The following is a 25,692-nucleotide window of genomic DNA, read 5'->3' on the forward strand; positions in this document are numbered from 1 at the left end:
CAGGCACTCCTCATTTAACACATTTTTTAATACCTATAATACCTGTTGTACCTTAGACACTGTCTTGCATTGAATATGCAGTGACAAACAGAGCAGATGTGCTCTCTGCCTTAGGTACTAGAATTTAATGGTTTATACTTCATTTTGGAAGGAACCCTCTCTGGTTACCATTGTAGAAATAAGGAAGAGCTAGAAACTGGTTTGTAACAAATCTAAAACACCGGATACATTTTTTTTTTGTTTTAAACAAAAAGCTGCCTTCTTTGTAATTGATCAAGGTCAACTTCTGCCCTTCCATCTTCCCTCCCACCTCTCCCTGCTGGTTCCGGTCTCTTGAACGTTACAAAACAATTTCTGACTTGGGTCTGAACAAGCAAAAACTTGCTTAATGAGAATTCAGGGATGGCAGATATCCTCTAAATCCCAGAACTCTGGGTACCCACACCAAGCTCAGAGACTCAGGTTGTAATTGAAAGCAGAACGCTTCCTTTCCCACTCACTAAAGGCTTCCTGGTGGGATGCAAAATCATCACTGCCCATAGCACTAATCGCCCCCACCCCCAACCTTGTAGCAGAGGCCCCGGTGAGTCTGAAGGGCTTTACCTTCAAAGCTACAGGCTGGGGCACTGCTACCTAGGGCCCAGGTTGTGGTCAGCTCTGAACTTGCTCGCATATTCTCCTAGGTAGAGCATTTAGGCCATAGGGTGACAGCATTATGGGGCAATACTTCATTTTCTGAGTTCTACTTGCTATCTCTGTTGGTCTCTGTCTCTCTTGTCTTTTTTTTTTTTTTTTTTACATGAAACTCAACAATGTGAGAAGAAAGTTAAGTTGTCTTAAGAGGAGTCTAGCAGTGCTGAGCTCTGACATTAATCCTTTGCTTATTTTGAAACCAGCTTGTCTACCCCAAGTTGTTGTTTTGTACACATGACTTGATTTTAATTAACAACAAACCACAAGCTTATACAATAAGCTCTTAAGCCAGTTTCTTTCACCAGCTTCAGAATATTAAAGAAAATCTTTGGGGGTTCTATAGGGAAATTAGATACCAGCATTAAGATGTTCCATTAAGAGACAAGACAAATGACTTCCGTGGGCTGCTAAAATCAGATGTAGTTTATCAGGGATGAGTATGCTGGAGCAAGGAGGGATTGACAGCACAAATTCAGATGAAACCAAAACAAACTTTCACACTGGGGTCCGTTCTTCTTCAAGAAAAGCTATGGGTTAACTAAAGCAAAGCCCCTATTCCCTGATAAAGGCAAACTCAGGATGGAAGTAAGGACAGAGTGGTTCTTCTGTCTGACTCAATTCTTTGCCTGACTAGGTTTGTAACTACTATGGTCTATAATTATTCCAAACACCCAAATCGAAAACTCTAAAGGTCACAGCTTATTAAAATGATCCATTTCAGTCAGTGTTTGACCCTTACCTGCCCTACAACCACCAATTTATTCATCCATTCATGAAGCACTTCGTTATAAAACTGAATTTGGGGGCGCCTGGGTGGCTCAGTGGGTTAAAGCCTCTGCCTTCGGCTCAGGTCATGATCCCAGGGTTCTGGAATCGAGCCCCACATTGGGCTCTCTGCTCAGCAGGGAGCCTGCTTCCTCCTCTTTCTCTCTGCCTGCCTCTCTGCCTACTTGTGATCTCTGTCAAATAAATAAAATCTTTAAAAAAAAAAAAAAAAAAGAAAACTGAATTTGTTAAGAAAATAGCTTGGCCTACATGAGGGATCTGCAAACTATAGCCTGTGGATAGAATCTGGCTTATTGCCTGTTTTTGTAAATAAAGTTTTATTGGCCAGAGTCAATCCCCTTCATTTGCATACTGTCTGTGGCTACTTTCACACCACAATGGCAGCATTAAAGAGTTGAGGGAATCCCTTTGGTTGTTAGGTATTTACAATCTGGCTCTTTATAGAGAAAGTTTGCTGACCCCTAATCTAAATAACCACTTAATTTAAGGACAGATTTGACAAAGTGTATAATAACTGTACACTGAAAATCATTAAACATTGCTGACAGAAATTAAAGAAAATCTAATGGTTGATATTTTTTGTTTGTATGGTATGATGCTATGTCATGTTCACAGATTGGGAGACTCATTTTTAAGATGTCACTTCTTTCCACATTAACCTACAGTACAACACAATCCTAATCAAGATCCCAGCAACTTTTTGGGTAGAAATTAATAAAGTTGCTCTAAAATTTATATGAGAATGCAAAACAAAATACTTAGAATGACCAAAACAACTTTGGAAAAAAATCATGTTTGGGGATGCCTGGGTGGCTCAGTCAGTTGAGCTTCCAACTCTTGGCTTTGGCTCAGGTCCTGATCTCAGGACCGTGGGACTGAGCCACACTTAGGGCTACACGCACAGCATGGAGTCTGCTTGAGATTCTCTCTCTTGCTCCCCCTTTTCCTCTCCCACTCATGTGCTCTCTCTTTCTCAAATAAATCTTTTTTCTAAAGATTTTATTTATTTATTTGATAGAGCACAAGCCAGGCAGAGCAGCAGACAGAAGAAGAAGCAGACTCTCCACAAGCAAAGAGCCCAATACAGGGCTCGATCCCAGGACTCTGGGATCATGACATGAACCAAAGATGGACACTTAACTGACTGAGCCACCCAGGAACCCCTTAAATAAATAAATCTTTTTTTTTTTTTTTTTTTAAATCCTGTTTAGAAGCCTTACACTAACCTGATCTCTAGGTTTGCACTAAAGCTATAGTAATTAAGACTGCTTTGGTATAATGATAGACAAATAGATCAATGAAAGCAACTAGATAGTCCAGAAATAGGCCCATACATATATAGATAACTGATCCGCAACAAAGATGCCAACACAACTCAATGGGAAAAGGATGATTTTTTTTTCCCCAACAAAATGATGCTAAAACACTTGGGCAGCCATGAGTAGGTGCGCATTCAGTTAAGCCTAAGTGTTCTGAATGGCAAATAGGGCCTCAGGAAATGCATATTTGGGGAAGTCATTTGCCTTCTCTGTTTTTTGTTGTTGTTTGTTTTTTTACTAAGGAACTAGGACAAGTTCCTCTGAAAAATGTTACTGATTAGGGTATCGATGTGCAGAAACATCAGAGCTAAACAGAACATTGGACCATCTCATCTATGGCCCTTGACTATACAGAAAAAGAAGTCAGGGCTCATGGGGTTGAAGGAATTGCCCAAGCTCAGTTAAGAGACGGCTGATAGAAAAAATTCCAGTCTGACTGGTGAGGACACTTATAGCTGAGTAGGACCTTTCCAATTCTCCAAGACAGTAGTGAACATATATAACATACTATTGAGCCAAAGAACAGAATGACTAGAGTAACATCAAGTCACTGGCCCCCCTGGATAGACATTCTGCCCTGGAATATGCAAAACCATTAACCTGATGACTAATCCCTGGAGACCCAACCCTGAGCAGATAGGACCCATCATGAGAGCCTTCAACATTACCTCAGGGCTGACGATTACAAGGAAATCTTTAAGACTATTTTTCGGTGCTGGAACTGGCGGAAACAGCCTGGCCCATAGGTGACCTCTGAAAACAGAGCAAAGCAGAAAATTAGGTGAGCAAAGCAGCCTTTCTTGTGTTCAGTATCTGCTCTACAAATTGACCTACTGAATCCCAGGACCTGCTGTTCTATAAATTTAAAAACTTTATTGACGAAGAGTTACAAATATTATATTTATCTATATTATAATATTAGTTGGGCTATGATGTGGCTTCTGAATCATCCAAGAAAGACATGATAGTAACCACTTCACACTGGCGCATGTTTTCAGGCCTAATTTCTAAACATGGGTGATTTGTAAGCCCTTGTTGCCCAACCACTCACTGTGATGCTGGCTCTAGCCCCTCACTCAACTGTGCTGGCTCATAGAGTTGTCTTTGGTGTTCCTCTGCTTTGAACTGCCACCCTCCAACCCACAGAATATAACATTTATAATAATGAAGCTCTTTCAAACCTAAGTAACTTTCTAAATTATGAAAGGACTGAGACAGAACATGTCCTTAAGCCTCCTAAATGGCTCTTTGCCTTACTTAGAGCCAAAGTGGGTGAGGAGTTCTTATGGGGCACTTGCAGGCTCGTGGATTGGTCACTTGATCTGCATGACCTTTCTACAATCTGTATTTGACCAAAGGACAGTAAGCCACTCAGGGACCAGGTGAACAAAGGGTGAAGGTAGGAGTCGACACCTCCTAACTGGAGATCATTCCGTGGGCACAGGGGTGACTTCAGTCTCCAGGGGGCTGCCTTCCTTTATCCAAGCTATAAAAGGAGTCTGCTAGTGGCTTACCTAAGAAAACCAAATACTGAGAAGGCAGTAAAGGAATCAAAAGAACATGAAAGTAAAAAGCTTCACAGAAATGAATACACTGTCATCAAATTCAAGAAGGGTGTGTAATGGCTGTGGGGCCCTGCTATGCTCTGTCTGGTTTCCATAAATCATCTAAAGATGTTTCTCACTTTTTAATTTGGTCCCTGCTCATCTTGGAAAGGCTGTCCAAAAGACAGCAAAGCGCTGTAATTCCAACTGCTAACAAGCACCCTAGCGGATGCATGGCGAAAGTGTAAAAATTCAATACTCAGACTTCATTGGACACATTGAAATAAAAAAATACCTACATTTTACAGATAAGGGTGAAAATTAACAGGATGAAGCAGATGGTTGCCACAAGCACGATGAGAAACCATTCTGTGGAGGGCTTCTGATCATCATTTCCTGATGGAAGAAGAAAGAAATCAGAGCTACAATCAGCTACGGATATGCAAAATTACTTGAGGCAGCCATTAGAAAGCTTGGATTTGAGTTGCCGATGCTGGGTGAGGCTAGGCAAGTAGCTTAGCCTTCCTGAGCCTGGGATTTTTTGTGAGGGTGAAATGAAGCCTCTTTTAATATTAAATCATGATTTAGGCAGTCCATAGGTATTTATAGACTGCACTTGTTGTAGTAATGCCTCCTGAATCTTGGACCTTATCAGCTTTGGATGAGTAGTAAGGTTTTTAGATGGAAAAGCTATAAAAGGTAAGCCCTCTTAGTAATCTAATTGTATTATAATAAAAATATATACAAGGTTGGAAACTTAACTTTTAGAGAAAGTAAATGATGGTTAACTCAGAGTTAACCCTAATGCATCAGACTCTGCTAAAAGTACTTTGCAATCTTAATTATGTTCAGCACCTCTTAACGATTATTTTCCCACTTCACGGACAGGAAAGTAGAAGCAAATTGCCATTGAGAAAGTATAAATATGTTGCATACCATCTCACTCTCCAGTTAAATTTGCTTCTTATCTGCATTCAAAGACAGATTCTTCTCTAGTTTTCATGATCTCTTTGGGGTATGTGATGATTTTTTAAGATACTGGAAAGGCTTTCAGGAAAAGCCCCAGGTCCTTAACCACATGGTTGTTAAGGAGGCAATGTACTTGTTAAACTGCCTGATTCACTTCCAGAGAATAAGGCAAATCCTGCATTATCTCCCGGGATGCAAGTTTGCTTTCTGTGGGAGAGGCCACTCACTAATTCATTCTTTTATTCACCCGTTTCACAAATATTTATCAGACTCCCACACTATGTTTGACCCTGCAGAGGTTGCTGGGAGCTGGATTAAAGCACACATGTGGGCTTTCCCTGTGTGCTATTTAGATCCATCAAAAAGGAAAGACTCTAAGCAAATAATAACACAGGTAATGACTTAATGCCAGCTGTGCTAAGTGCGTGGGGGAAGTTCAAGCCACACCACACCAGAGGAAATGGACCCCAAACTTCAGTTTGCCATTAATTGTTTCATTTATAAAATGAAATCGAGTAAGTGGAACTTTCAAGTCCTTATAAATACCCTAAGTCTTCCCAAAGCTCCGACATAACTTCAAACTCAAAACATTCAACATATCAAGAGGGAGAGATGTCTGGAGGATTTAATGCCAGTGAGCCCAACTTTGCCTTGATCTCTTGCTGTTTTGCCTCCTGAGAACTCTTCCTCGGGGTTTATCTTCTACTTCCCCAAAGCTTTAATCTCTCCTCCTTCATCTCTTCCCTTCTGCTTTCAAATATTCATAGAGTCCTTTATCTTGAATAAGCCATTACTTTGCTCTGCCATCTCTCCCAACTATCATCAAATATCTTCCTATTTTATTTCCTAGCCTAATTTCTTGAATAAGGGATTCAGGCTGCTTCATTTCCCACCCCAGAAACTGCTTTTTTATTTGTTGATAGTCAAATTCAAAGGACATGTGGTTTCTTTTTCAAACTATTTTACCTGGTCTCCTTCCTAATTTCAGACATGATGGCTGCGCCCACCTTGATACCAAGTCCTTGGCTCTTTAACCCAATATTCCCCTTCCTAAGTTGGCATTTCTGCCTTCTCTTTTTAATTTCAACGGACCCTCTCAGCTCAGCTCGGGACCCTTGGGTCTCTTCCACTGGAAAGTGTGTTGAACACAGCTGCATCTTTTAATTCCGTGTGTTCTTCTCCCAGGTCCTTAGACCTGGCCCAGCCCTAACACCAAGGTTCCACTTCTAGATAGGAAATTTCCCATAGGTGAAACCCACTTAGATATTTCTCCAAGTGGACAATGTTGAAAACTGAACATCTGCTCGCCTTCAGATCAGAACGCCTTCTCTCACTGACTTCCTCATGATAGTCTCCATATTGGGATCCTTGGAAGTCTCTGATTCTTCCTATTCTCTACAGCCCTGCCTTTCTCCACTGACTCAGTTAACATCATCACATCATACGCGCTCATAAAAGAGAGGCCTGCCTTGGTCTCATGGGTGCATCCTTGCCTAGTGTAGAAATCTGGAGTCTCTTCTCTGCTTGCAGTGGAGGTCACCATTCTGAGCCTCTGTTCCCTCATCTATAAAATCAAGCAAGTTGAAATACACAATCTTTAAGATTTGTGCCAAGTCAGGACCTTTTCTAATACCACCGACTCCATCCAGGCCACTGTCATTTCCTATGTACTTACCTTTAACAAAATTGATCTTAGAAAGGTAGTTGTTTGTATGGCTAAAGTTTTGTAAATTGTCATAAAGTATTAAAAATAGAAACAATAACTGGACATAACTAACAGCTTATTTTCTGTACTTATTTTTTTTACTGAGTGTTCATGGGTACCAGACACTATGCAAGGTGCTTATCATGGATTTTAGCATAATTCTCACAAGAGCATGTCGAGGTAGGCACCATGCTCACTTGGCAGATGTAGAAACTGGAGCAGAGAAGGGCTGACTCTGTCCACTGAGGACACAGCTCGCAGGGGGAGCTGAGTGGTGATGCTCTTAACCGTGATGGAGGGATCCATTCCACTGCCCGTCATCACGAAACTGAGGACACATGGCCCAGGCAAGAGCTCCACTTAAGAAATCCTAAGCATTTCTCTATCACTGAACATGCCCCTGAGATTCATCTTCCTAGGTGGGTACCAGGGAAGCGTTGTTTCACTGTTGGGTCCCCACTATTGGACATAGCAAAGTTGATGCACTGCGCTTCCTCAGGAGGAGGCTGGCTGCATTGTAAACCGGCAGTCCCCCTGATGTTCTCAGGCTGCCGTTGGGACCGAATCCCTTTATTAAAAACCTACAACCACAGTATCTTTTTTAGGGTTGAGGTTTGTTTTTTTAGAGAGAAAGAGCATGTGTGGTAGCAGAGGAGGAGGGGGAGAGGGAGAGAGAGAATTGCCAGTGGACTCTACACCCAGCATAGAGCCTGATGTGGGGCTCGATCTCAGAACCCAGAGGTCATGACCTGAGCTGAAAGAGAGAATCAGATGCTTAACTGACTGAGCCACCCAGGCGCCCCAAGTTTTAGGCATTTATATCTATTATTTTACAAAGAGGCATTAATCATACTTTGTGAAATGATAAAAACCAGATACTCAAGGAGGCAAAACTTTTATTTTCCCAAGTGCCACAGATACTGAAAGGTTTTAGGAGTAATACTCAGTTTCTGGGTTGTAACCGAGCATCCCGTGAAGCCTCGTTTTTATTGTGCTGGCTCATAGCTGATGGAAAGAACACCTGGAATGAACTAATACCGTCAAGTGCCATCTAGCTTTATTTCTCAGTCTGATGTCCTGAATAAGGGATTTTCCTGCTTCATTTCCCCCTTTCTGAAACCCACCATTCCATGCTCTTAACCATTATTCAAGAATGTTAATAAGTTCATTCAGAAACTCCAGACTCCATTTCCACATATGGAAAATAAATTTAGCAAGGGTTATGTCAGCAGAAAAAACTTATCTGGTTTGTAAGTAGGCTTAACAGGTAAAGTTTGAGTCCCACAGAAAGAAAGAGCTGTGTTGTAAATATTATCAGGGCCACACACTTGGTCCGATTTGTGTCTCCAATTGTGAAATACCTCATAGTCAGATGCATCGAGCGCTGATAATCGTACCGTTCACTTCTGACCATGATTACAAAAATCTTTTCAGTTAAACCACTCCACCTAGTCACTTTGGCTCTCACTTTGATAAAAGTTTTTCACTGAATTAGCAAAAATACAGAGACAACTGATTTTATTTCATTCAATCAAAAAAAGTTATTGATGCATGTAAGTTGCTATGTGGGAAGCAAAGTCATGGTCGCTGCCTGGAGGGAGTTGGCAAATGAGTCGTTTCTCCTGGCCTGGCTTCTGCAGTGTTCCTGATGCTCTTTAGAAAGATTCCCCTACCACCAAGTGAGAACAGAGCTCACCCCCAGAGAATAGAGCCAAGGTCAGTGTTATTGTGAAGGAAACATAAGCAGGCAGGTAAAATTAGTACAAGGAAAAGCTTTCACATACTCACTGCCGAAAGGAAATTACTTGTGGATTATCTACTGTTTAATTTTTTAATGTGAAAGTCTCGAGTCTGTTACATAAATGAGTGAATTAAAGTTAGCATCGACTCTGATTTTACTGAAGGTAGAAAAAATGGGAACAGGTCCCAAGGGTAGTACATATGTCCTTTGGGTCAAAGTGGTAAAAATTTCACTACCGAAAAGTTGGGAGATCCCTGAATATATCATTAATTTGAATTTTGGGGTCTCTGGCCTTAGATATTTTCTCAAGAAAAAGGATTTCCAGATAACTTGAATCTTTTCTCTGACTCAAGGAGAATGGCTTTCCTACCCTAAAACGGAAGCCACAGATGTTTCTTTTCAAGAAATTGACAGGCCCTGCTATTTAGTTATGCAGAGATGTTTTAGAAAGAGGAAGTCACACCATCGGTCCTTCTAAGGAGAGAAGCCCTCCAGACCCTCCACCTCATTCCTGGATGCTCTTCTGACATTGTCAACCTACAGCATTTGGGAACTCAGCTGTCTGGTTTCTGATGACCTCCATTATCATTTTTGACATCTCACCATTTTACCTTGAGAACAAGCCAGCTGCTGAAAATTCTGTTCTGTGACTTGGCAGTGTGAGGGGTGGGGGTAGGATGTTGCATGGAAAGGGGGAGGGAATGTGATGGTGGCAGCCAAGGGAGAGAAGATAAACCTAGGCACCCAACCAACTTAACGCCTTCACCTGCATCTGGCTATTTCTGGATCTTCGTCAGATCACTTCCCTCCTGATGCTGTGGCCCCTCTTGGTGCAGAAGTCTGTCATCTATGCGTTCAGGCTAATAACTCCGAGGAGGGTCAATTCAGTGTGGAAGCTGCTCCACCTTAAATTTTCCACACAAGTGTGGCTCTCAGCGCTTCCATATTGATTTTGAATCTGACTTCAGACTTAAAAATAGGTTTCAAGGGAAAAGAGCTAATTAGCAAATAGATGGGACTCTTCCAATGAAGCAGCCCTGGTCTGTGTTCATAGAACCAGCAGGTGCTGGTACAAGGCAGGCAGCACCAGCAGGTGCCAGGTCACGGAGAGGCTATGCCTGCCTCTGCCCATAAAGCTGCCCATAGTTTGCCTCTCGTTGCAAGGGGAGGCTGTGGCATCTTCGGTGAGCAGCACCCCAAACCAGGTCAGAGGCTCCCATCGCAAGCACAAGTCAGAAGTAACCCTTTTATGTGGATGAGCTTTTTGAGGCAGCTCTCAAGTGGGCTGTGGGTTTTACCTGGTTTTGGGAGAAAAAAGAGGGCAGTAAATGCAGCCTCAGTGGACAAAATGTAGGGTGGCCCAGGGTCCAGAGCAAGATAGACAAAACGTGCCCTGTGCTCCTATCTGGAAATGGGGCTCAAGTAGACTGAAGTATGGAGAGGAAATGAAGACTGTACATGCACGTGCACCAGTGTGTTCAGGATTCACTGGAGAGATGGCTGCAGGACTGCTCATTAGGCCTCGCAGGGCTAGACGTGAGGAAGTAGACAAGAGAACTTGTTTTTTTGTTGGCCTCTGCAGGATTTCCTACATAGCACTCCCAGGCAACCCAGCACTTTGTTCCCTAAGAGTCTCCTGGGCCTTCCATTAGCCTGCTAGCAAGCACCCTTGAAAGGCTGTGGTCATTGCATAAAAATAAGAAACAAGGCAGTGACATAAGTCAAGCAGAGACAGTCAATTATCACATGGTTTCGCTTACTTGTGGAGCGTAAGGAATAGCACAGAGGACACTGGGAGAAGGAGAGGAGAAGTGAGTTGGGGGGAAATCGGAGGGGGAGACAAACCATGAGAGACTGTGGACCCTGAGAAACAAACTGAGGGTTTTGGAGGGGAGGGGGGAGGGGTGTTGGGCAAGCCTGGTGGTGGGTATTATGGAGGGCACGTGTTGCATGGAGCACTGGGTGTGGTGCATAAACAGTGACTTTTGGACACACACACAAATTAATTTTTAAAAAAAAGAAAGAAAGAAAGAAACAAGGGAGTAAAGAGATGTTGGCTTGGTTGTTATTCACCACGGAGGTGACCTTGAACAGGTGACCTCTCCAGTTACCATTGTCTATTTGGTAAAATGGGGATAAGGACTGAGTGAGTGGGTAAATTTGTCAGGCCAGTGTTAGTACATAATAGGTGCTAAATAAATATTTGTTATTATAATTGCAGTTAAACACATTGTGTCAGAACGGAAGAATCAAGAGGGTTTCCCTAAATCATCAAAGCAAGACCAAAATTCAAGGGCTGTCAGAATCCTGAGAATGCAGAGTAATAAACTCAGACCTGGAGGGGAAAGGAATGCACCAAATCATCAAGATACTAGGGAAACAGGAACACAAGGCATGGAGGGTCTGAATCCTCAAGGGTCTGTGTTAAAATGAGATTACTGACAACTTGATCATAAGCTGGCAGAATGTCACCCTTTCACAAACCCTGGCTCCCACTGCCCATCTTCCTGCCTCTATTTCCCTGTCTGGCACCATGACCTCTGGGATGTGAAAGCATGATGGAAAGAACAGGGTGAGGAACCAGTCCTATGGCTTGGTTCCAGACCCAGGTTTACCACTTTCTTGCTTTGTCACTTCAGGCATTTCCTTAACTTCTCTGCAACTTTTTTTCACATAATCTATAAATCTACGTAATTAAGGAAATTTTTTGTTTGTGAAGATACACAAGATCACATAGATGAATAGGCCTAGCATGGTGCCTGGTTCAACAATAGTCCTTGCTTCCTCTGAGCTGTTGTCCCACCTGCAAGGCCCTTCGTGGGGTAGAAATCATGTGTGGAAGGCCGGCGTGGGCACCACTAGAGGTGGCCATGCCAGAAAACACAGTAGAATACCCTGTTCCTGACAGTTGGAAACTGAGTCTGGCATCTTCCCTCTAGCTAGTCTGCTAGTCCACTTCCCTCCGTCAGGCTACGAGGACCACATAAGGGTGAGATGGTCCCCACCCCCACCCTGCCAAACCCCCACCCCTTTACCCCCTCCCGCCCCCGCTGCTGAGAGCAAACAGTGGGCCTGCCAGGCACTAACCAGCCTTTGAAACCACAAGAACCTGGATCTGAGGACACAGTTGACTGACCTGACTACCATGTTCACCAACCTGAAATCCCCCATTTGCAAAGAAAACCCAGAATCCCCACAAGTTCCCTCAGCCTCAGGCAAGCCCAAGTGGGCTTTTCAGGTTATCAGGTCACCTCTTTTTATTTTTTTAGACCAGTTTTGTCAGCGTTCATCTCCTTCCTCATGAAAGCCTTTTCTTTTTTTTTTTTTTTTTTTTTTTTTTTTTTTTTAAAGATTTTATTAATTTATTTGACAGAGAGAAAGATCACAAGTAGGTGGAGAGTCAGGCAGAGAGAGAGGAGGAAGCAGGCTCCCGCTGAGCAAAGAGCCCGATGCGGGGCTCGATCCCAGGACACTGAGATCATGACCTGAGCCGAAGGCAGCGGCTTAATCCACTGAGCCACCCAGGCGCCCCAATGAAAGCCTTTTCACTTGCAGAATTCTTTTTGAAGACCTAGGGAAACTGAATTTGGGACCTCTGCCACGTTTGCCCTTCCTGTTTTCATTTGCTCGTTTTCTCTCTGTTCTACCACAGTGAGAGAATTTAAAAAGAAAGTATGTGGTGACAAAGCAGAAAATAAAGGAGGAGAGAGCGTAGGAGGTGTCCAGGGTGAGGCTGCAGGACCTGCCGCCCTTGGCTTCTGAGTCCGGGTGACCCGGGCCAATGCATGTGTTTCCTCACAAATTCACAGCCTCTCAAAGTCCACAAGAGTTGCCTGTGGGGACCTTACTTTCATCTCAACCCAAATGTTTAAACACATCCCTGATATTCTTCTTCCCCCTACTTTCCTTAAGTCCTTACAGGCTCTAGGCTGGGTCCCGTAGCTCTAAGAACCAGTCCCCCCACCGCTGCCCCAAACTGTGACGGGAGAGCTAAGGCCCGGATTTCCTCTAAAGTGTCTTGTGGAAAGAGATGCCTACGAAGGCAGCAGAGGATGGCGGGAACATTTTTCTCTACTCCTAGAGGTACAAATGCTACATATCTCAAGCCTAAAGAAATCTTTAAATTAAAAGGTGTTTTTTTTTTTTTTTGGGGGGGGGGTTGTTTTTTTTGCTTCTGGTTTTGTTTTTATTTTTGTACCTGTGACCTAGCTGGTGGCCTTCAGATAGGGCCTTCAGTGAAGTCGGGGCAAACCCAATCGCTGGTTGGGAGGGCCATGCCTGTGATTGCGGTTAAGACCCATCTCTGATAAGGTCTCTGAAAGACTGAGCCTGACCAGTGACAAGGCAGGAAAGGCGTGCAGGGTAGGCTCACATAACCAATACTCTCTTTTCCAAAGGGAAGGGTACAGCTGTAGGGCATTTGGTTTTCATAACTGCTTTTCTCATGCATGGTGTGCGAGGTTCATGGAGTGGGGAGAAGGAGAGAGATGAGGGACTGAAGCAAATGGAAGGCTTCATAGGACCAGGGTCAGGAGAGCAGAGGTTTAGGTAAACAGGAGACAGCAGAGATAATAGGGGAACAGAAGAATCCGGAAGTTAAGAAAGATTTGAAAAGGAGAAAGAGGAGTGAAAATTAGGAAGTTAGCTCTTAAGATAAGATGCAGAGGCCAGTCGAGGAAGGGCAGTTGATAACCAGTGTTGATAAAACAAAACCAACTGCTATTTCCATTTGAAAACAAACATGTTTTATGTGTTGGAAATCCTAGCACAGGAGGGCCCATGTAGGGCCAAGGTTCCAGACACTTGCCTGCCGGATTCTCTCACTGTCAAAACTTAGCCTTCCTGGGTCTCACTATTGAATAACCTTGGGCTATCATGGGTTCATGAGTGAAGCAAATCTATTCCATTTTGCCAATGGATGACTATGTCACCTATTCGAGAAAATTAGCTATTAATAGCCACTTCTGGGCTGTTTGAGAACTACTGATTTATTTAAGATCTCTGGGTCTCCATTTGCTTATATGAAAGGAGATGGACTTAATAATACTGGAGAACGAGGTGGTATTTGAGTGGGGCTGCAGAGTGGAAATGGAAGGAGAGGGCTCCAGGGCGCCATATATACAAGGTGGGAGAGGAGGAAGGTGTCTGAAGGAAATGAATGGAGCGACAAAATTGCCTGATAGACTGCAAGCTGAGCGGAATTATGGTTGCATCCTCAAGGGGGTAAAGAAGAGCCCTGCAACATGTCCCAGAGGAGCCCGGACTTCCTAGTATGTTTATTAATCATCTTGATAAAAATGGAAAGTCTGCATTGATTAAATTCACTAATGATCCTAAACTGAGCAGGCGAGTAAATTCCAGAAACGATGGATTTGTAAGGTGAGTGGTGATATTAATCAGCTCATCTTATGAAAAGGGTGGCAGTAAATGAAATGGGATTTGCCATAGATAATGGCAGTGAGGTATACCTGGGGGGGAATTATAATGAAGCTAGTTCTGAACTAGGAAGCTGTTATTTGGGAAATAATAATGGGAGGAAAGCTCTAAAGTGGAGAGTGAATAATAAATTAAAAACAAGCTTAAAATAAATTCTCATTATGGATCACAATTTCACTCTCAGCACTTCTGTGGTGGGCTGAGGGCGTGCAGAATAATCTTGGGGTGCAGCTTGCACATTTTGAAGTGAAGGAACTGGGAACTGGGACCCAGCGAGGTTAGGCACAGGTCACTAGTCAGGGGTGGCAAACCCAGGCTCGCTCATCACCACTCTGTACCCTGCCAGGGTGACAAGAGATTGGCACTCCTAAGACCTACATGTAGCCTGAGAATCCCTCTCAGCACAGCGCATGAAGCCAGCCCCAATCCCTTGGCTGGTGAGGTGTTATCTTCTGCCATCAAACGTTTGAGTCAGAGAACTAGACATTGACAGAGTCACGGCTGAAACCCAGATTTCCTGATCTGTCGCTTTTGCTCTGTAAGTTCTAAACTGTCTATGGTCAACACTGACCTGAACTTCACGATTCAAACATGCAGAAAGCAGAACCAGCGTCTTAGCCAGGGTTCTCATCTTGGTTTCTGCTGTGTTGGTTTGATGTCCTTGGGCAGCATGGAAAAAATCTCTGAAGCTCTCTGTGCAGTAATGTTCGGGAGACACTCAGAAATATCAATAATTCAGAGCCAATGAGTTTTGTGCCCTTGGGGAATAACGTAGACTTAAAAAAAAAGTGACCAAATATAAGTAATGAAAATTAAGCTTCTATCACAGGCATTTGATAAAAGGAATAATCTTGTTAAAAATTTCCTGGGACTGATTAATGTTCTCTTTTGCTCTTGGCAAGCAAAGTGAATTGACATTGTGCAGAAGAAGCAGTGTGGAGGGAGGTTGTGTGTGTGCTGGGTCTGTGTGGCCAGGTGGGGGCATCAGCCCAGGGAGGAGAAGACAGTGGGAAGACTGGCCTTGGCACAGTTGGGAAGTAGGTGCACTTTGCCCGATCTTTGTTCCTTTTATCCTTCTTTCTTGTCCCTCTTCCCAGGAAGACTTGTGCTGCTCCTCTGAGTTCCAGTGGGGGAATATGGGGGCCACCCCTTAAGGCTGTGCTGACTGTTTGTCACACAACTCTAGGGGGTGCCATTCCTTTTTGCAAACTCTGCAACTCTGCACGGCCAGCCCCCCTGCAGACTCATAGTCCCTCTGCAGGTCTTCAGCCTTTTCTCACCTCACCCAACCTTCTGTGGAAATCTACCTGATGCATGTCTAATCGGACTCACACCCACATAATCTAATGGGTCACTGCCCACGAATTTCCTGAAGACCCACCCATTAGCCTAAGTGAATGACTTAAATGTAAAATTTTACAACGGGCCTGAAAGAAAGCTCTCCTTAAGTACACTCTTCACATGATCAATGAATACCCCATAGGATGAGTGAGAAATAACATTCACATGCTTGACCAGCCATAGCCACACAGTTAGCTCCCAGGATCTCAAAATTGTTTAATTTGTTCAGCACTTTGTGTCTTGCCATAGTCCTGTCACCCCGTGGCCTTCCGCAGGCAGCTCTGCCACTTCATATCTACCACTCACTGGGCATACAGAGTTAAGCAAATTGCCCAAACTTGCAAAGCTACTTTCTCATCTGCAAAATAGGTTTGTTGGTAAGATTCACGGAGGTAATGGGCGTCGAGCATAGAGCCGTGTTTGGCAAACAGCCATCCATAAATGTCACCTGTGATCATTGTTTTTTATTTCACGGTACCCCGTGAGGCAGTGAGGTGGACATTATGTGTTTTGTCCGGGGAACCCAAGCGAAGTCAGAGGGGACTTTTTCCAAGGGTATGCAGTCATCACATACCACAGCTGGGTGTTACGTTCCTGCCACCTGGGTACGACTCCCGTGTTCCCTCCACTGTTCTGTGTTCTCATTGATCTCATGCAACACTGAGCCACGGAAGTCCATGTCCTCAGGCTGCCTAGTGGCAGCACACACAAGAGTTAGGTTAGCCGCTTTCTGACTGTCTACTTTGCCATAGAACATGTACGGAAACCCAGTACACCCAGGAAATGACAAACAGGCCTGTGGATTTTCTGTCTTGAAGGTGCAAGGCCACACCTGCAGGTTATGGGATCGCTGTCTGAAGCCGAGTGAGCACGGCAGCCGTCAAAAGGGCAGTAGGCTGATGGAAGAGGAGGCATTTGGGTCCATGAATGAATGTGTACACTTTCCAGGATTATCAGTGTTAACCATGAGGAAGGTCGCTCGCTTTAAAATAAACAAGAGACTCACCCACATATACTGTTTGGCTCCACTCACTCCATAACCCCGTCTGTCTGCACACAGAGCTCACTGCTGCTCTCACTTGAATGGAATACTTAGAAATATCATCAGTTATCGAGATGAATGTATTCGTTGTCATTTTTTCTGTCTAAATGGGGGAAAAAATAGCATTATAAGAATCTCTGGACATGTAATTTAAGTTATGTCAGTTATCAGAATAGAAGGTTGTACCTAAGTGACATGTCTCACTGTTACCTGATCCATTGAAAATCAATAGGACGGGCACTGATTCGTTTATTCTAGAAAGTTCCAGTTTGAATGTGTGGGCAGCTACCCTTTGGGGTAAGCGATCTTGTAACCAAAATAAAGAAAAAGTCAATGGTAACATCTAGATGATTTGTGGGGGTCTAGTGATGTTTCCTGATGAACAGACTGGAGTGGCCAATAGAACGCATAATCCCCCCTCATCTTGTCCCACCATATTCTGCAGTCATATTACTAGACAGTATCACTTGATTTCCATGCTTTTCAGCAAGCATCAGCAAACCACAGTGTGTGGGCCCATCCGGCCTGCTGCCTCTTTTTGTAGGGCCTATAAGTTATCGATGGTTACTGTAACTCTCAATGATTGAAAAATATCAAAAGAGACCTCATGACACATGAAACTGAACTTTCAGTATCCACAGGTAAAGCTTTACTGGAACACACCCGTGCCTATTTGTTTACATATGTTTACTATGGCTGCTTCTGTTCCCCAGTGGTAGAGCTGAGTAATAGTGATAGAAACCATACAGCTTGCTAAGCCTAATATATCTGGCCATTTACCAAAAAAAAAAAGAAGAAGAAGAAGTTGTTTGCCATTCCCCAATGTGTAGGAATGTCTCAAACTGAAGCCATCGGGTGGGCACCGTGATAGAGAAGAGAAAAGAGCAGAGTCCTTGAATCTAGGAAGGGCTGAGTTTGAACCCTTTACTCCAAACTACCTGCAAGGCAAATTCCTTGACCTGAGCCTCTCTTTTCTCATCCATAAAATGGGAATAACACCACCCAAGCATGAATTATTGAACTAAATGGAAGTACCTTTGTAATTCCAAGTTTAAGAACGTACTGGGTCGAATCCTATGAAAACTATGAATATTCAACCCATCTTTGATGAGCAAAAACAGCAATTTGGTTAGTTGAATACAATAATAGGTGCTCAGTAAATGCTAGTTTGCCACAGGATATCTGGGCCAACGTCTCTAGTGTGACAGTGAAGCTATTTTCTCACAAATGAGCCTTTCTCCGATCTCTCTACTGCTCAGTGCCCACACCATTCAGCTAATCCTGTAGGCCCCACACCAGAGATGTATCCCCAACACCTGCATCATGCGTTCTTCTGGGTGTGCCCCCCTTGCTCCCCTACCCCATGACCACTGCCTGACGTCTTCAGTGATCTTCGGCTTGGCCCGTTGCCAGAACCACTAACCCCACGAGCCTGTCCACATGCCCCCTCCACACGTGTCTATCTTTCATGCTGCTACCAATATTATTCTTTGATTTTGCAGATGCAGTCACAGTTCTGTACTGAATTGAATTCTAGAGTAGCTTTCAGTGCCTCTGGCAGTGGTATTAAAAGGAGAAACACTCCTTTTTTTTTTTTTTTTTTTTTCCTTTTAAATCTCAGTCATTCTGGGAAAGGTCCCAGTGTAGGATCTAGACTTATTATCCCAAGGTTGGCTTTATGTCCAGACCGACTCAGTTATGGCCACTTGGCTGAAGGAGCCTCGCTCTCTTATGCCTTCTGCCTAGACCCCCTGCCACTCCAAGAGCACTTGGCAGACTGCTGGGGGCCAGGAGCTATTTATTTCTGAGCCTCAGTGAGGGAAACACAGAAATTGAGAGGACAGCTTCAAAGCTGTTGTAGCAATTTGACATGGCCCCAACATCCAAGCCCATGCTTGCTGGGCTTCTCTCTGGGTATATTTGATTTTTCTAGCCTTTCCTTTTTACTGTATTTTACAAAAGAACAATTGGAAATTGAGTTAGAATTCTAATGAAAAATTAGAAATTAGAGTAGAAAATTTTTTAAAAAAAGAAGGCCAGTCTTTCAGCATAGGTATTTTGGGAAGTGCTGGTTACAGAAGTGGGTCTCCTCTGCTCACCATGCATGTTTCTACTCCCCTTTTCTGATTTTGCCCAATTGGCCCTCAGTAGGGGGTTGCTTGGCCTACCCCCTGTGCCTGCTAAACTAGGCCCTTTGATGGCAGAGACACTATCTTCCTTATCTTTTACTTCCCACACAGAAACCAATTCCTAAGTATTGGCTGAATTAAATTGGGTGGAGTGGAATTTGCTCTGCCTACTATCAGTAAGAGGCCAGCAGTAATCCTAACTTCCTTAAGCTTTGCCAGTTGAGTAACTTTGGGCCAAGGGGCTTAATCTCTTGGCCTCACTTTCCTATGTAATGGGAATGAGGGTGACTTAATGGAGTTACTGGGAAGATGGAATAAATTAGCATAATAAGGCTTGACCCAGAGCTGATGCTTCCTCAACTCTGGCCGGCTTCTCAGTTCTTTGTCCCTTCAACTTTTTGTTCCTTAGTGCTAACAAGTATATTTCAGTTGCAGTGAAGACAGAAAACATAATATTTACCATCTTAACTCTGGCAGTGAGTACATTCACCTTGTTGTGCAACCATTTCCAGCACTCTTGGACCCTCTGATACCGAAACTCTACTCATGAAAAACAGCCCCCACGCCCCCCCTCCTCCCAGCTCTTAGAAACCACCATTCTACTTTCTGTCTCTCTGCATTTGACTACCCTTGGTATCTCCTGTAAGTGCGGTCCTATAATATTGGTCTTGTTGTGACTGGTTTATTTCACTTAACACTGTGTCCTCCAAGGTTCATCCAGGTTGTAGTATGTGTCTGAATCCCCTTCCTTTTTAAGGTCGGACAATAGTGCATTGTACGGATAGACCACATTTTATTGATCCGTTCATCACCGGTAAGTGGACACTCGAGTTGTTTCCTCCTTTTGGCTGCTGTGAATAATGCAGCTATGAACACGGATGTGCAAATTTCTCTTTGAGATGCTTACTGTTGTTTTGGATGTATACCAAGAAGTGGAATTGTTGGATCCCACAATAATTCTATTTTTGATTTTTTGAGAAACCGCCATACTGTTTTCCATAGCAGCTGCAACATTTTATATTTGCACCAATAGTCGTGCTCATGAGTTGTTATCTGATCCTTTATGTTATTTTGAACCCAAAGTATGTCCTTTCAACACAGAATGTCAGTAAAGTTTGGTTTATTTTTACAAAACTTGCGTAGATGCAAGTTACCTTTGCTGTAGTTAGTTCCAAGTTATAAGCACAGCTGTCACTGAATAGAATTTTAAAAATGTTTCTAAGAGAATGCGATCATCAAATACTGGAATAATCTAAAGAATTACCTGAAAATAATTTTTCCTTGCATTGTAAATCTTCACTTCATATTCAAAGCAGTGAATTGGAAAGGCAGAAATGGGTTTCTCCCACTGAATAGAAAGATAGTTTCCTTCAATCTCTGCTGTGACATTCACGGGAGGATTAATTCGATCTAGGTTAGAGAATGAAAGGTCAGTGGTCTGGGCTGATAAATTCAATCCACTCATACTCCTCAAGGCATTTCTAAGATACAATCCTCTCAAGTACCTACCCTCGGGATTTAGCTGACTGACCCCCAAGCCCAAAGACCCCAGTGGCTCACTGATGACTCCTATGTTGTAGTGCTGAAGAGATTTCTACTGGAATCTTAAAGGATTCCTATTCCAAATGCCATTGAATGGTGGGGTCCCTTTCCCCTTCAGCTCACTGCAAGATCCACCTCGCTATCCCTGTTTCTCCTGCAGGACCAGACTGAGTCAACCTCATCCTGGAGAAAAATTGCTCTGGAGCTTTCCCCTGAGCCCTGCCTCTGCTGAGCCAGGTGTGTGACCCTGGCTAGTAATTTCCTCATTCTGAGCTTCAGTTTTGTTTCATTTTGTTTTGTTTGCCTTCTTTCAAGTTTGTTTGGGGGATGGAGTGGGAAGTTTCAACTTTCTCTTGTATAAAAAGAATGGATTGCACCACATTTGTCTTAATTTACAACTCTACAGTTCTCTTCCCTGACTTACCACTTGATTATCTTGTAGTGATGTGGGTGGAAATCATTTCTAAGTAAGCATTCTTCTCTTAGGTTATGTGACTTAGATCTCACAATTAATGAATCATAGGGGCAAGCTAAGAATGGGACCTGTTGGTTCCAGAACCTGCCATTCCCTAAGCAGATAAAAATGTAATCAAGAATGTATTTCTTTTAGTAATATGAGGAATTTATCTCAAAGAAATAAAAATCATACAGGAAAAAGAATTCCTGTGGTCTGTGTCAGGTTGTGTCCATTTTCATATTAATATTGTTTCCTAGGTCCTCCTCGGGATTTTTTATTACCAGTTTTCAGGAAAGTGACATTTTTAGGTCCTTTGAGAAATAGACTATTGAATAGAATTGCATAACCTCTTTAGTGAGATGGTTCTTTAAAAGAAGTTCTATTTCATTTGATATAGATTTAGATAAATCCTGTCCCTTTAAATAATATTTTATATATTTATAATTATGTACAATTACCAGGCACTGTGCTAAGCACTGTATGGTTATTAACATACTTAATTCTCACAGAAACTTTGCAGGAAGTATTAATTTCTTCCCATTTCTTTCTAATGAGAAGACTGAGGCACAGAGGAATGACCAGCTTGTCTACAGTCCCTCAGCCAGTCAGCAGGGGAGACAGGATCCAAGCCCAGGCAGCCTGACTCCACAGCCCATGCCAGTAAATATGCCACGATCGAAATCTTGAGCGTTAGTAATAATTTGACAGGAAAGGCTCCTTATGAGTTTCATTAATACAAGTATCTAGGATGAAGGAGACTATTTCTATTTTGAGAACAGAGCAAATGAAACCTTAATATGGTCAGATCTGAGAATCACATGTTGAGCAAGGCATTTTCAGATCACCCGCAGGAGACAGACCAGAATGGCAAAGGATCCTAAGAGGAAAGCATGAGGAATTGGGAGTGGGAAGCCTGCAGAGGAGAAATCTCAGGATAAGAAAGCTGGCTGTCTTTGGCTAGCTCTAAGACCGTCTTGGGATGGAGATGAGAATTATTTGGAGGTGGTACCAGTCCATCACAGGACCAATGGACAAAAATATCGAGTCAGAGCTGAGAAGGGGCTGCTCCCTCCAGCAGTGAGTTCACGTGCCTGGTTCAGTGATTCTCATGTGGTAGAGATTCTGTCCTACGTGGGACATTTAGAAATACTGGGAGACATTTTGTTGTCACAGCTTGTGGGAGAGGATGCTGGTCTAGTAGGTAAAGACCAAGGATGGTGCTCAAAATCCTGCAAGGCACAGGTCAGCTCCTGTGAGACAGTTACCCGACCAGGAATATCGGTGGTGCTGAGGCTGAGAAAGCTGGTCCCTGTGATTGTCAGGCAGGGGACAGATGGTCACTTAGTATTGGAAAATTAGTCAAACTAGGTGATCTTGAGAACGCCATCTAATGCTGGGATTTGGTTATCTCAGCTCTGAGTTGAGTCTACGTTACCAATTGCATGCAGAGCAAACAGCTGATCTAAAGGCTTGATTGCGGCACGTTGGCTGGAGCCATTAGCGTGCACCGCCAGCAAGTCACTCCCTCGGCTTCTGATAAACGTCCTCGGAAACCAGCACGCGATGTTTCTCTTCAGTGTGTCTTTCCTGTACTCCTGGCATTCTTCGGTCGAGGAACCATACCTAAATGGCAACACTCATAAGTGGTTAAGACGAGAGGAAAAAATGCATTTGCATAAGTAAAAATAGGTACTCACCTATAGTAGAAGAAGTATTGGGTATCCTCAGGGGCATCCTTGCCAACGAGCCAGGTACAGTAAAGAGAAACTTGGTATGGCCTTAACGGATTAGAGTTATTTAACATGGTCGTCGTAGTACATGTTAAATTCACAATTGAGGTTCCAGGAGACCCTGGATAGTCAATAAGAGGGTCAAAAATAAGAATAAAACATTGCCACAACACCTCTTAAATTTTGCCCTTTCTCTGAAACTGTAGTGATTGGGAACATCTTACCATGAAAAAAAGTAATTGTTACCACAAGATTTAGAGAAACCTACTGGCAAAGGGCCAGCTTATGAGGGTGTGAAGCTAGGATTCCAGAAGCTGAGTTTCTGGCATTGAACTTTCTGGCTACTTTGGACTAAGGAGGTGTGCGTGTGGGATTTCATATTTGTATGAAACTTTAAGAGCAGTGCAAGAGGTTGTTATTCAGGCCTTGGGGCCCAGGAACTTTGATATCCTAATGCCACATTTTTCATTTATTTATTCATTTATTCATTCATTCACTCATTCACTTATTTATTTATTTATTTATTTATTTATTTATTTATTTATTTGACAGAGATCACAAGTAGGCAGAGAGGCAAGCAGAGAGAGAGGGGGGAAGCTGGCTCTCTGCTGAGCAGAGATCCCGATGCGGGGCTTGATCTCAGGACCCTGAGATCAGGACCTGAGCTAAAGGCAGGGGCTTAACCCACTGAGCCCCCCGGGAGCCCCTAATGCCACATTTTTCTATAATGAGCTGTGATACCTTGAAGCCCACTCTTCTGGACCTCAGATTTTCCAGCTGTAAACAGGAGAGTTGGCAAAGAAAGGTCTCCAGTGCTGCTTTCCATCCTAGAAATATGTGATTCATTAGGTCGCACTCAAATGGGTCCTGAATAACAGAGATTGCTGCTCCAAAGGAAGTGGGTGCTGGCAGCACCGAAAAAATAACAATACTCCCTCCTGCACCGGGGGGCTCAGTGGGTTAAGCATTTGTCTTTGGCTCAGGTTATGATCCCAGGGTCCTGGGATGGAACCCCACATCAGGCCCCCTGCTCAGTGGGGAGTCTGCTTCTCCCTCTCCCCACCCTTGCTCTTGCTCTCTCGCTGTATCTGCTGCTATCTCTCTCTGTCTCTCTCTGTCTAAAATATTTAAAAAACAAAAACAAAACATTCCCTGGGAGAGTCTATGCACACTAGTCTGTGGAAGTCAGCTTTACTGTGCAAAGATATTAAAGAATCATGCAATTTTTCACCAAACGCATTATGTTCACTTCACCCAGAATTTGTGAAGATTTGACTGGAAAGCCTTGTTTCCATTTCAAACCACATTGTCACCATGTTAACTAGGGCTCTCTTCTGAACACACGTGGTGAAACTGGCCTTGTGGTTGTTCACAGGAGGGGAAAAACACTTTGTGCTGAGGGCCAGGGAGGACCTCATCAAAGTGGGAGCCCTTAGATTGAGTCTCAAATGATAGAAGGGGTCTTTTTAGCTTAGTTTAAGTCAATTCTGTGATCACATTTATCACTGTCAGCCAGGGTAGTTCAAAGCAGAGAAGACAACAGGCTCCTCTTGTCTGCAGAGAATTTGGACAAAAGGGACACTAGCTACTTTGTGTTATTACCACGCACTGCCGGATAGGTTTTTTCTGTATATTCAAATATAACAAAGGTACACGGACTTAACGTGGATGCCTTGCACTCAGTGTGCTGTTGCACACCCAAATATAGTTTGGAGTCTCCTGTTACCTGTCTCCTACCTCTCTTCCAAGTAATTATTTGGTATGAATTCATTTTGATTCAAGGGAGGGTTAATTTTTCATTCATGTCACCATATATTGACATGCTCAGAGAATAATTAGAATTGAGGACACATGATTCTGAGGTAGCCACACAGAGGTCTGTATTTGTGACCTTGTGTCTGTCTACCTTAGATTAGTCTCTGAACTTGAATCAAGGCCATTGTGCATTGGCTGCTCCATGGTCTTTGCAGCGTGTTCTCAAGAGTGAACAGAAAGATGTTCACAGTGCTGCTCTCCATCATCGATGCAACTCAGGGGTTGTGTTGCCATTGCATTTAGTGAGGTGACAAGATAATGGTTGGACGATTACCTGCAGGCCAGACGGGCCAAGACAGCTATTACTAGGAACACTCACATGACCTGGGACACAGTGATCCTTCTCTCTTTCCCGTGTGTGTGTGTGTGTGTGTGTGTGTGTGTGTGTGTGGTTTTTCCAAGGGTTTAATCACAGGTATCACTGATTCTACATATTAGAAACCCCAGTTTTCCACAGAGGACAGTATAGACAGTGGCTTCTGTCTATCCTCGTTACTCACGGTGGGTTGTTCAGTGTTGTGGCTTCTGTGAACCATCAGAAGCTTCCTTCAGTTTGCTGTGACACATCCTAGAGTGTGCGGAGCGGCATAGACAGGACAGGGGGGATCGCTCCTTCTGGAAGGTTGTATTGCTTGCTCTCCCGGCCCAGTAAAGCATGAGACACTGTCCCTGCTGCCCACCCCCACAAGGCTTATATCCAGAGGTGGCAGTGTATAAAGCTATTAATTTGTGAAAGATAGAGGCATATGTGCCAAATGAGTAACACAGCCCATGATTGGGTTTGGAGGAGGAAGAGCCTTCTTCGGTGTATAGGATGAAAAATAAAAGGGCTTTATAAAGGAGGTGCATTTTGATTTGGGCTTTGAGGTATGGGAAGGATTCAGAAAAGTAAGCAGAGGGGAATCCAAGAAAGCAAAGTCTCTGAGGGAAGAAAAAGCTGCTTCAGAAGAGGGGGTGCGGGGGCAGAGTCCATATTAGAAATCTGTCTGAGAAAAGCAGAGGAATCGTGTTGGGTATGGTTGGAAAATGTCTTACAGCCCAATTATGAAAGACCTCATTGGCTGTGATTTTGCTGATGACCCTGTGATGTGGGAGCTGGGAACTGAGACGTGCGAGCTGTGTGCAGGGGTGCACCAGATGGAATGGGGTGGGTTATGAGTTAGGAGGAACTGCCGACTGACTGTGGAGAAGAAAAGCCAATTACTTTTCCAGCTTTGCCTGATCTGCAAAGTCAGGAATACAATGTGAGGCTGTTAGGCACCCATCTTACCCGGAGGGGCTTTAAGCTCCGCAGAAACCCAGTTGCTTGCGAGGAGGGAGTGGCCGTCCCACGGAATGGTCTGCACACTTGCTGAAAAGCCTTGATGAAGAACGGTTACGCGTTTGCTTTCAGTGTTTCTGGTTTCATACTAAAAATAAACACCACAAGTCATGATACAGAAA

The 25,692-nt window shown here is 43.6% G+C and overlaps 1 protein-coding gene across 1 annotated transcript in view; it reads right to left on the minus strand.

Moving 5' to 3' along the window:
* IL5RA (interleukin 5 receptor subunit alpha) overlaps positions 1–25,692 on the minus strand; it is a 36,882-nt gene that overhangs the window by 2,183 nt on the left and 9,007 nt on the right. The window contains exons 5-11 of the mRNA XM_059161547.1: positions 25,520–25,658; positions 22,402–22,555; positions 22,140–22,327; positions 19,970–20,115; positions 16,541–16,679; positions 4,642–4,738; positions 3,467–3,551 (exon numbers count right to left, since the gene is read on the minus strand). Coding sequence (XP_059017530.1) covers positions 3,467–3,551; positions 4,642–4,738; positions 16,541–16,679; positions 19,970–20,115; positions 22,140–22,327; positions 22,402–22,555; positions 25,520–25,658 — 948 coding nt within the window. The remainder of the gene's footprint in view (positions 1–3,466; positions 3,552–4,641; positions 4,739–16,540; positions 16,680–19,969; positions 20,116–22,139; positions 22,328–22,401; positions 22,556–25,519; positions 25,659–25,692) is intronic.

Source organism: Mustela lutreola, chromosome 2 (assembly GCF_030435805.1).
Source record: "Mustela lutreola isolate mMusLut2 chromosome 2, mMusLut2.pri, whole genome shotgun sequence".
NCBI lineage: Eukaryota > Metazoa > Chordata > Mammalia > Carnivora > Mustelidae > Mustela > Mustela lutreola.